At 43.5% G+C, this 12,121-nt stretch overlaps 1 protein-coding gene across 1 annotated transcript; it reads right to left on the reverse strand.

Moving 5' to 3' along the window:
* Positions 1-101: 101 nt before the first annotated feature.
* crip2l (cysteine-rich protein 2-like) lies at positions 102-8,686 on the reverse strand. The gene is made up of 8 exons (XM_041958588.1): positions 8,644-8,686; positions 4,223-4,317; positions 1,853-1,910; positions 1,625-1,756; positions 1,290-1,358; positions 1,091-1,185; positions 923-980; positions 102-401 (listed from the first exon to the last, which is right to left on the reverse strand). The coding sequence occupies exons 1-8, from the start codon at positions 8,684-8,686 to the stop codon at positions 337-339; spliced, it is 615 nt and encodes a 204-aa protein (XP_041814522.1). The 3' UTR covers positions 102-336.
* Positions 8,687-12,121: the final 3,435 nt, after the last annotated feature.

The raw sequence follows: 12,121 nt of genomic DNA on the forward strand, positions 1-12,121 counted from the left end.
TTCTGAGTGCACAAAAGTCTGAAAAACTGTCAATAATGAGTGAGAAACCACCAGCGCTTTAATCCATAACATAATAGGCTGATAATTATCTGGCAAAGAGAACCAAGAAACTTAAAGGCAAATCTGAAACTCGCACGGGGGGACATGTTAAAGGTTTGTTTCAGTACAAAAAATAGATATATAAACAATATACAAATACAACATAAAGGTCTAAATATCCGTCCCCGTGAGTGCAGTACATTTTGTTTATCAGCATGACTGTAGAAGGCAAATCACAGACACATCGAGGGTCCTGGAGGCGGTGCTTTGTCTGGGCGGTGGAGGCAGCGTCGGGGCTCAGGGCCGTGCCTCGGCCTCAGGGTCGTCGTAGATGTAGCTGCCGACACCTCCGGTGTTCACGCCTGAGAGGAACACAGTCTTTAAAGAGTCAGTTCACACAAACATGAAACAAACTCGTGTCCAGCCATACAGATATTTATGACTCTCTCATTTGAAGAAACAGCAGCTTGTCTTCTGACAAACAAAGTGGCAGCTGCTCCTCAGTGTGAGCAGCTTTCACTGGAACTACTTTTTAAAGAGGAATATAACTCATTCAATCAAATTATATTATTGCTTAAAGTTATGCATAATAAAGAACAAGGCTGCTTTAAGTGGCAGCTGCTGGGTTTCAGCGACCAGGCTTCATTCAGCCGCCTCAGCTCCACCTGTGCTCCACCTCTTTGCCCGTTTTTGGTTTAGCTGAGAGTGCGGTGGAGTCAGGCACGGGCAAGATGGCGACGGCTGGAGTCACTGTCACTGGGCTTCAGCATGGCCTCTGTGATGGAAAATGAGCGCCTGCAGACTGTTGTCTAAGGACATGTTGGTTTCTGAACTATTGTTGCAGGGACAGTCTCTCTCTCTAAGTGTGTTTCTGACGTCGTACCTTTGGGCCCAAACAGCACAGCGTAGCACGGTTTGTGGCAGTATGGCTGTCCATCATGCTGCAACAGAAAGCAAAGATTCCCTCTCAGCCCCTCCTGATGTGGACTCCATGTCTGAAAAGCTTTTCTGTGATGAGGTGGAAAAGAAAACGTGCGGCTGCACCTCTCACCTCGGCGTGGCTGCCAGGAGCCAGAGTCTTACTGCATCTCTCACAGCGCAGACAGGGCCGGTGCCAGTTCTTCCCGAGAGAGGACACCTTCTCAGCTGCACACAAACACACCGCCATGGAGACAGTCACCACGGCAACCAGCCTGAGTCACTCTCACACATTCCGACGCTTACAGACATGAAGAGACCACTCTGCTTACCGAAATATACGGTCTTGTTGCACCTGGGGCAGATGTTGGGTCCTCCAGAGAAAGACGAGAAGCTTGCAGCTGAAAAACATTGAATTGGAATAATGTGATGTTTTTTACAGGTGATCCTTTCCTGACTGGAAAATGACAACTTTCCTCCTCAAACACACACATCTACAATGATCACTTTGACTCAAACGTTTTAATCCGCATCAGCCTGTGTGACATTCATCATCTGTGCGACTACAGCGAACGAAACCGAACCACCTCCCACTCCCTCCAGAGAGGAAGCTGCTCGGTTCCCAACATATGACAGCTTTTCTATTTTTGCTGCACATATTTCTCACCCTTCACGGGTCCCCGTGCGGGGGCTTTTTTCTCCTCCTCTGGTTTTCCATCTGTTTCCATGGAAACGGCAGCGGGGGCTTCGTTAACAGGATTGTCGTACACGTAGGAACCAGCTCCGCCGATGTTCACGCCTGAAACACATGCGGACGCTGCAGTCACAAACCTGATCATGACCAGTACAGATGGTACAGATGCTCTTTTTAAGGGTAAACACTCAGAAATGGCACCTTTTGGTCCAAAGAGGGCGGCGTAGCAGGGTTTGTGGCAGTAAGGCTTCCCATCATGCTGCAAAATACATGAAGGAAGGAAAGGAAAGTAAGCAGAGGCAGCCATCTGTCAAAGGAGTCCAACTAAAGGTCCAGTTTCTCTGAACCAGAGAGGAAAAGTTTGTTTAATCACATTTTTGTATTTAGTCTGTTTGGATTCACATGATGCCAAATAACAAATGAACCAGGACTTAATCACAGACGTTTATAAGATGTGTCTGCTCTCTGTTTTTTTCTCTGTTGACACCATTTATAACGTATGATGAATGAGCTCAGTTCATTCTGCGTTCTGTTTACCCGCTTTTCATTTTCTAATTCTCTGTGAAAGCCAGGAAAATGACACAGCACGCTTGTGTTGGCCTCAGCCATCTTGTGTGTTCTTGTTGGCCTGCCTGTGCTCCTTCCTCCCCAGGTTCTTGTCTGGCTCCACCCACCTCGTGGGGAGATTCACCTCACCTGCAGCCTCCTCTATATAGGCTTGGCTGTGGGCTCTCTCTCTCATCAGGATGACGTGTGCTTTCCAGGCACCCCAGCGTAATGTTGTTTGGTTTTTGGGTTGTGTTCTTGTGGCTCTTTTGCTTCTTTGTGATTTAGTTTCTTCTTTGTGTTGCTTGTGTAATAAATATTTGGTTAATTTAACTGGCTGCTTTGTAGTTCTCCCTCTTTTGTTATGCTCCTGAACGAGCTTGGCATAACAACGCTCTTTTTGCGAGCAGCTGACGAATGTGTCTCCTCCAGGAGGGCGTCCTCAGCTGGACTGTCCATGCAACGCATAAACTATGCAACATCGCCGGCTTCATCGAAAGCAATGTCTGTTTGTCATTCAGACATTGGTTTTCTTTCTGTAAATGTTGTTTTATTCAGCTTTCAGCCACGTTTTTCAGCTGCTGCTAACCTCTCCAGCTGTCTACAGACGCTGCAGGACGGCTCGCGCTTCACTCATGCTGGAGGTGTCCAGAACACATACGGACCGATCTCTAACAGCGAATCTTTAAACTGAACAGGCTTCACAGAAACATGGTCGTCACTCACTGAATCAGCAGCTTTCAGCGCTGGAGCTCTGCTGCTATCGGCTCAGCTGTCTCATGAAAAGACTGTGAAAATGCTAATCTGATAACTCATCGATCACACACTGCAGAGTCTGTCAGCTCATGCTCAGTGACTGTTCCTGTTACTGAATGTAACACCTTGGACCTTAAACTGAAATTACTACTGAAGTCAGAATCAGTGCTGAGTGATGCGTTCACTTACATTACTGTTCAAAAGTTTGGAATCACCAGTCACAAAAGCGTCATTCGTTGCAGTCAGATGGCTGCGAGGACGACTCCATATTCTTTCATGGTCTTTCAAGCTTTCTGGTTGTATAAAGTCCTCTTAACAGATTGATGTTGTTTTGTACGAAGGGTTTGAAGTAATACACACACAGTCAGCGAGTACAAATCTTTAAACCGAACTGATTTCCACCTCTAACCTGAACTATACGGGTGTAGCTGCAACCAAAAGCATACAAATGCATCAAGTCAATTTTCTTCGACTTCACACATGCAACCACAGTGACTGTGTATCTGAAGGCACATGGGTGACCTACACTCCACACTGCACCTGAACTCATCCTGTCCATGACTGAATCTGAGCTGCTCTGCACTAATGATTTATGAGTTGGGACTCTCTGGGTCGGTCTTACTAAAGAGAATCTGCTGCCTCTCAGACATCCATTCATCTCTTTTTGCTATTTACACATAAAGTTTTATGATCGCTTCTTTCTGGAGCTTCAGGTCATGTTATGCAGCACAGTAAGTATGACAAAGATCAGATATTTGATTTAAAGAACATTGCTTTTACCTGGACAAACAAAGAGATGCTCTAAAGATGAATTAACTTTTCCAAATAAGGATCCTCAGACTCGGGCAGATACAACTTTTCTGGCCTTTGGTGTCAGAGAATATAACCTCAGCAGGATGTGCACGCGGTTTCTCTGTGGTCAGACTTGTACAGTTGACTGTTAAAGTTTTCACCACAAGGAAACCAAAGTACTTCCTGCTGAGCTCCCGAAAAAGTCATAACTCTGTTCTACTGGTTTTAGTTCACATTCACACGAAGTTTATTTGAAACATCCTGTGACCACAAATCATTTCACGCATCAGTGATTATTTCTCTCATCTTTCTATCACTGCCTCTCTGTCCTTCATGATCAGTCAAATCTAAATATCTATTCTAAAGTAAAACAAAGGCAATCCTGAGTCTCTGCATGTTTCTACACAACAATGTGGGATTTCTATGTCAACATATTCTACTGCTACACTTCATAAATGACTGGAGATTAAAGCATACCTCAGCGTGGCCTCCAGGGTTCAACGTCTTGTTGCAGCGCTCACATTTCAGACAGAACTTGTGCCAGTCCTTCCCCAAAGACGACACCTTCTCCGCTGCAGAGGAAGAAGAGACAGAAATGAGAAATTTATATCAGCCCAGTGTTGCATGCTCACGTTTATGGTGCTTAAACCTTTCACAAGCTGAGATGAATGGACCAGGTGCTCAGTCCTGGGTAAGAGATAATAACAGGGATAAATCTGACACATTAAGGGCATAAACATAAACAGAAGTAGTTCAGTACAAATCTGACAGAAACAGTGTAAAAATCAGCGTCCTGGAGGGATTGTCATGTCTCTGAATCAGTGTCTTGGACAAAAGAGGACATCTTGGAGGTTGAGGGTTGGAGCCTCAGAGGAAGCCTCAACAGCTTTCCGGAATAAAGTGGCTGAATAGTTTAGTTTGTTGGCAGCAGACAGAGAAGTTTTGAGGCCACGGGTTCAATCCTGAGGGTAGCTTTTTGCTGTTTGCAGGCAGATTAAAGGAAAGAGTAAAAGAGCATTTCACTGTGTCTGGCTCAGTCAGTAAGAAGACTGGGTTGAAGGTGAGGGTTTGATGCTCAGGTGGAAAGGTGCTTTTTGAAGTCCCAAACCCAGAGGAAAGAGTCAAGAGCTCTACAAGAGAGAGAGAGAGCATTCGAGTGTTTGACCAAACAGCTCTGAGTGTTAAAGGTCTGCTGGGGAGGTTTTCGTTGAGGCTCAGTGAATTTTGAAGACTGACATCTAAAGAAAAGACCGAAAAGCTTAAAAATGGGGTTTCAGTGCGTTGGACTGAAGGGATCAAGGTGAAGAGAACTGTTCAGAAGCTTTGAGGTCATGTGTTTGATTCTCAGGTATCTCCATGAGTTTTGAAGTGCAACACCCAGAGGACGACTCAAAACCTCGAAGAAAGAGGGTCCAGCTGTCTGATCCAGTAGCTCAGGATGATAGAGGACTGCTCTGCAGATCTGAGAATGAAGGTTTGATCCTTCTGGAAGTGAATTTTAAAGGCCGACGCCCAACGTGAAGACCTAAAAGTGCTCACAGAGAAGATCTTGGTGCGAAGGGGACTTGGTGGTGTGGTGGGTTTGCTTCCTGACCTTAAGGTGCCAGTGGTGCAGTATCTGGTTTGAATCCTGCCAGCTGCCAAGACCTGAAGCATCAGTCCCACTGCAGTGGGTCCGGGAGGGGGCCTTATTCCCTCCTGCAGTCTAGGAGAGCGGTTGGTTATGGGCTGGAAAACCATGACCAGCTGAAAGCTTACTGGATCATGCCAGAGAAAACGGTTTGGTAACTTGTCTGCGCGATGCTAGTGTAACCTGCCAGTGGCGCAGCCCTGAGTTTCATGCTCAGACTTTATTAAGTCTGAATAAGTAAAAAAATTAAATGCATGACAACACAAAGTATTACCACAATACCTTGTTACTACTTTAACTCAAGTAAAGATCTGAGTCGCTCTTCCCCCACTGCCTGTGGTGCACAAAGAAAACATGTTTTTAATGAAACTATTAACTACTAACTGTATTATAAGGGAATGCTGAAGGAAATTATAAACCTGATGTGAGGACAAAATAAAAGCCCCAGAAAAGTCAGACTCACCTCCCTTCAGTCAGATGAAAATCTACATAACCTTCACCTCCACCTTCACCGACCATCGTCTGTCTGTACAGTCCATAAAAACAGTCTTTGTTGAAGCTGCTCATCAGTTTCTGTCACATAGGCCGTCGTAGAAAGGACAGAAGGACGGACAGAGGGAGAGACTAACAGCCATTTATCTGTTTGTCCTCGTCCCAGAATATCCCAGCAGAGACACTGAGGCCCTGATACAACATGACACTTCCTGCTGAGACTCAGCGGCCAGCCTGTCACTGTGATATGTGACCGGAAAGTCACCTTGTCACGCAGCGACAGTCTGCACTGCTGTCAGAGGATGTGTGTGTTTGTTTGTTTTCTTTAAACTTTTTTCCTTTTCCCCATTTTCATATGAATGAAATGTTGGAAACACACTCAAAATAGATCAAATTTCTGAGTTTCATATTTCTAAAATGCATTTCCATCACGACCAAATTCCCTGTGCAGCTGCAACACAGCAACTTTGCCAGAAAGTGATGTTTAATCTTATCAGCAGTGGTGTCCAGCAACCAGGGATCAAGCCAGCTAAGATCGCTCCCTTTACACTCGGCTCAAAGTAGAGCCCTGCACGGGACCCACAACATGAGATCCCAGCCCCAAGGCAGTCCTCTGATGCACACCTGTCTATAATAACGGGGCCACATGCCATTCTCCTCCTCCGCATTTGGTCTTTCTGAGCCACCATACACTTACTTCATGCACAGTCTGTTCCCGTGGCGTTCATAGAGTAGCGGATATTTCAAGGCAGTGTGATCACTGACTCACACATAAAGGGACTAATTTCAGAGCAGGTTATTTTCTCCCGCCTACAACAACAACAAGGTTTAAACCGCCCGTTTCCTCCTCGGACCCGTGGGATCCCAGTCTCAGCACAGTCCTCCAGCTCCAAGCGAGCTGAGCTGGTACCTAAAGGTGAACGTAAAGATGGCGGTTTGACAGAAGCTGTCAGATAACGCAGTTCTGGCTGATGACTCCCTGTAATCTCCTCCAAAGATAGTGAACCAATTATAGCTCAGTCTGGGCGGCGTGAAAGCACAGCGGTTACCGGTTTCAGTGTGCGACTCACCATCTGAGAGAAACTGTCACGTTCATTTCACAACATAGTTTGAAGAGATGAAAAAACGGAGGCAGAGTGAAGCAGCACAGAGCAGATCACATAATTACAGCAGGAGGGTTAGTAGATCATTTTCTGTCCCTGGTGGCACATCACTGTAATATTCAGGCTCCTGCTGCATGCAGCCAGGTTACAACTGATGTTGTATTATATTACTGTAATCTTCCTGTTTGCACATGAAGCTTTGTACTGTAGGGCAAAGGTGGGCTGGTACCCTGGTTTTACTCTATTTCAGCTCTGACAGAAGTCCTTCAGGAAAGTTTGATGAATATCACGATAATACAGGGACCCCATACTCACAGCATGAATGCACAGAGCTGGCCTGCCGATTGGACGGTAGCTGCACCGTCTCTTGGTAAATAAACGGGTGTTTTTGCTTCCAAGACTCCATCATTTTGATAACTGAGTGAGCCGAATCATGTAAATCATTGTTTTTGATTAAAAACGTCTAATAATTCACCATTTCCAGCTTCTGAAATGAGAATTTTTGCTGTTTTTCTTAATCTTTTATGATAGTAAACTTAATATCTTTGGGTTTGGACTGATGGTGATGGACAAAAGAAGCTATTTGAATATCTAAACCTGGGCTTTAGGAGACCGTGATGAGAATTTATCACCTTTTTTAAAAATATTTTATCGATTAAACGATTAGCTGACTAGCTTATCTACAGTAGCGGCCACAGCAGACGTTGAGCTCTCAGGTCAGATGACAGCATACATTTCTAAATGTAACATCCAAACATTACATGATGTTATGATTTCACTATAATATTCCTATAATAACTCTTTTTACTGTCTGATCTAGTGCTCACACTTCCACTTATAATACTGGTCCAATTTCTTCATGAAGGTTATAGAGACAAAATCAAATCTACATTTTTCTGTCCACAGTCGTCAGCTCTGGATGAAGGAGGACAGGTCTGAGTGATGATACCTACCATCAAATAACCTTCATTTTTTCAGCTTTGTCAGAGATTTTCATATGAGATCACTTTTATATGTTGGTCGGTCATTGTGCAAAGCTGCAAATCAATGCTTTATGACAATAGGTTGCACATAACAATATACTGCAACAGACGTCTTTATCCATATTGCACAAGAATAAGAGTTCAATTCATTATTATTGCACTATTAGAAGTTCATTTCATATTTTGCAACATGATCTGAAATATTTCTATTTCTATCTATTTCTAATCATTAGAAATTAGTTGGACTCAGTGGGATGAACAAAAATATAACTTTTCACTATGTGATTCTGAAGCTTCAGCATGAACAAACAGAAGGTGGATTATCACCATATTAATGTTCTCCAGCCCTGCCAGTAATAAAACATAGCTCTTTAAAATAAGATTCACATTTCATTCATTCATTCATTCATTCAGGGATTCATGAGATAGTTGTGACTTCAGTCAAAATATCCAGGATGTATTTTGTACTATATTCCCGGATGCTACCTAAAAAGTTGTTAGAATAAAATATTTGTCTAATCATTTTGTTTATCGGTCGATGGCTGCAGGCTGAGAATGAACCCCGTCTGGTCTGAACAAACGGAACGCCTTAAAAAAGATGAAGAGTGACGGAGCGGCGGACTGTCTGCTCCAACAGTCCCACCCAGCAGCCGCAGCTGCCCCGCCGTTACACAGAGGACGAGCACTTACCGAAATACACCGTCTTGTCGCATTTGGGACATTTTGACGCCATGTTCGGAGCGAACAAAGAGACGAAGCCGGTCTGTGTCTGTCTGCAGCGGCGCAGACACACCTCAGAGGATGGTGGTGGTGATGATGATGATGGGAGCGCTCACATCCTCCCTCCGCTTCCTTCATTTGCATAACCCCGCCCTCGGGGTGACGTCATGCAGCGCTCGCCCTCACGCTCACAGCAGGAATGTAACTGAGTACTTATATTTGAATATTTGAGGTACTTGCACTTCACTCCAGTCATTTCTTTTCGTGCCACTTCATACATCTGCCTGTGCTCTTCTTTTTGTTACTCCATTTATCATTTTTGTACACAAAAACCATGAAGAGTTTATGAAGCATGATGTTTTCAGCAGTACTAACAGCTGAAGCTGTGTTCAGAAAGGTTTGAGTCTTTTTTCTTATGAAAACATTTGATGGTTCAGCTTCTCAGATGTTTGATCTGCTGCTTTGAAATGATTTGGAGGTGGAGAAGAGATGTAATGCAGTTACATTTCCATACAATGTTCTTACTATCTTATTCTTCATTCTCAGACATTTATCTAACAGCTGTAGAATACGATTTTGCATCCTACAAAATATTATTCATTGTTATAGATTAAAATGCACACATAAACATAAAGTAGTTAAAGTCAGATCGAAGTCAACCATCAACACAGTTATAATGCTGCTTACATGTTCATGCACCACATAATGACACAATGATATGATGTATATGTGAACATGAAACCATTTTACTGAATCAGTGCTTTAAATTTTATCTTAATGACATTTTGCTGAAAATATTCTGTACACTCGTTTAAACCTGCTTATAAAACAAGCTATCAACACAACATCGATGTACAGTATGATGTTCTATATAACTGACACAGCAAACCGTTAGCATACATTTATTCATTAGCATCACAACCACATTTTTTTGGGTTCAGATTGGACTTCCTGTCAGCCTTCCACTCCAAAACTACATCAGTAATCATGATACAGACCTCCCAAATCTACATCTCTGACCTGCATTTAAACGTGGCGAGTGCCATCCCATCTCCAGACATGTGCCCCTGCAGGTGCCCTCATCTTGGAAATGTGATTAATCCTGGCAGTGCTGACCCCCCTGCATTCATCAGTGTCCCCCCCTCAGCTCTGTTTGTTTCCTCTGTGGTTGTTAGGCTACGCTGCCTGACAGCACAGCTCTTCACAGGGAATGTTAAGTGATGCTCTGCAGCTCCTCGGAGAGCTGCTCTGTACATTCCTGACACTGAGATAACAGAGCTGACATATAAGAATACAAACATTAGAATTTAAATGCAGCTTGTTGGGGGGGGGGGGGGGGGGGGGGGGGTTACAGTGCATTCCTGAACCTCAAGCTGAGCTAAAATCAGGCAAAACAGACTCACAACAAAACCTGACTCCCATTGACACCCACTCTTTGTGTACAGTAAATTTATTAGTAAAAGGTTTTACTGTGTTTTATTGAGTGAAATGCACCATGTAAATAAAGTGCAAATAGATATATAAAAAAAACCCTTAAAGAATTAGTTTCAAATTTGCAGAAATACCAGTTGCCCGGCAACCAGCGATGAACCGACTCCAGGCTTTTCACCCGACCTTTGAGCGTCTCCATTCAGAGTCAACGTCACAGCGACACAACACTGGTACTTCACAGCAAGAAGTTTTACATTTTTGGTTCTTGGTTGCTTCCACCGTCCCAGAAAAAACTGATGGACTGGAGACACTTGAGAAATAGACTCAGGGACGCGTATGAAGGAGATGCTGAGCAGTGGATTTGCGCCAGGAAGACTTTCCTTTCTCCTCCGAGGCCGGCTAGTGCATGCTGTGTTTTTAAATGAGATAAACACACATAAACAGCTTCAGCAAAGATGGAAACAGCTGCATTTTTTTCCACAGTTAATGCACTTGGTCTTGAGCCATCTCGGGCCTGGGAACGCACTAATCTTAAAATAAACACGCCCAGATTGTGCCTCTGTGTAACTCTGGCACAGACATCAACAGTGACTGGATGTCTGGGGTCTGCAGCTTCTGTCTCATATCGACCTAAAAGGCTTTTCTGCCTTCACGTTTTCATCAGCAGGCTGTTCAACAGGTTCCAGGAGTAATTTTGTGTTCAAGAATTCTTCTCACTCTTTTCTCAAAGGACAAGTGGACAAGTAGACATGGTGACCAAATCACATTTTGAATGCATTTCCTTATAAAATATCTGCTAGCTCCCTCGCTTGTAGTTTTTCTCCCTGCTTTTTGCTGCCATATTGCTGAATTTCTGGGTACATCATCCACATGCAGAAACCACAAATGCCAACTTCTTGGTGGCACCGTGAATATCAGTATCAATTTTCACGGCAAGCCATCTAATAATTGCTGAGATATTTAACTAAAGGTCAAAACCTGCTGGCAGTGAAAGAAGAAAAGTCAGGGGATCACCAAAACTGTACGATGAATCCTCTGGGGACCATGAATGTCCTTAGAGTATCTCATGGTAATCTGACTATATGCAGTAATCTTGAAGTTTAACACTGTTTAATAGCTCTTTAAAGACCCTTTCCATACATTTTAAGAATTCATCACTGCTTCAATTAAATGGCAATGCATCTAATAGTTGAGAGATATTTAAGTCTGTACCAAAGTGTTGGCCTGACCGACAGAACAACATCGCCATCCCTACAGCCGTGCCACAGAGAGGCTAAAAGTCGCTCTATGTATTTATTCTTTAAATGTCCAGTGTGTAGGATTTAGATGCATTTAATGCTCTGAATGTGTGGACGAGAGGCCAAAACATTAACACTTCTCAGTTCATACTACAAACATTCCTCCTGTTTACCTCTGACTGAAGGAGTGTCCATTCATTTTATACCAAACTAAGAGGATAAAATATTTTCACTTTGAAGGTAAATTTAGACCAGCTCAGGTCGACCTCGTTTTGTGTTCGGTCTCAAATTGTCTACACAGTGTGCACAAAAATATGTTTGCTCCATTCAAAAGCATTATATGATGAGGTCATAACTGTAAACAGGAAGAATGTTAATCCTAAAATACCTCAGTGGAAAGGAAGTGTGTTGAGGTTTTGGTGGGGGATGATGCACATCTAAAGAACAGAAGAGTTGCATTGTTGCAAATGGAGGTGATGTTGGTTGCACTGTTCGAAATGGGAAATGGGAGCTGGATGTCTAAAATACAAGAGCAGAAATGGTTTGTACTCATTAGACATGTACAAGAAATTCAGGAGGATGAGAAGGAAATATCTCCACCTGTACTTTCAGCGATTCACAGAAGAAAAACAGACTGATTCACAGTCACTATGAGGGGGAGGCACTTTGCTCACCACAGGATGTAGATATTTATGAGGCACTACCTCAAACACTCTTTGAGTTGAACGTATCAAAACACGAGGGAACGACAAAGAAGAACAATGGTTGAATTCAGATGG

This window comes from Chelmon rostratus, chromosome 18, assembly GCF_017976325.1.
Source record: "Chelmon rostratus isolate fCheRos1 chromosome 18, fCheRos1.pri, whole genome shotgun sequence".
Lineage (NCBI taxonomy): Eukaryota > Metazoa > Chordata > Actinopteri > Chaetodontiformes > Chaetodontidae > Chelmon > Chelmon rostratus.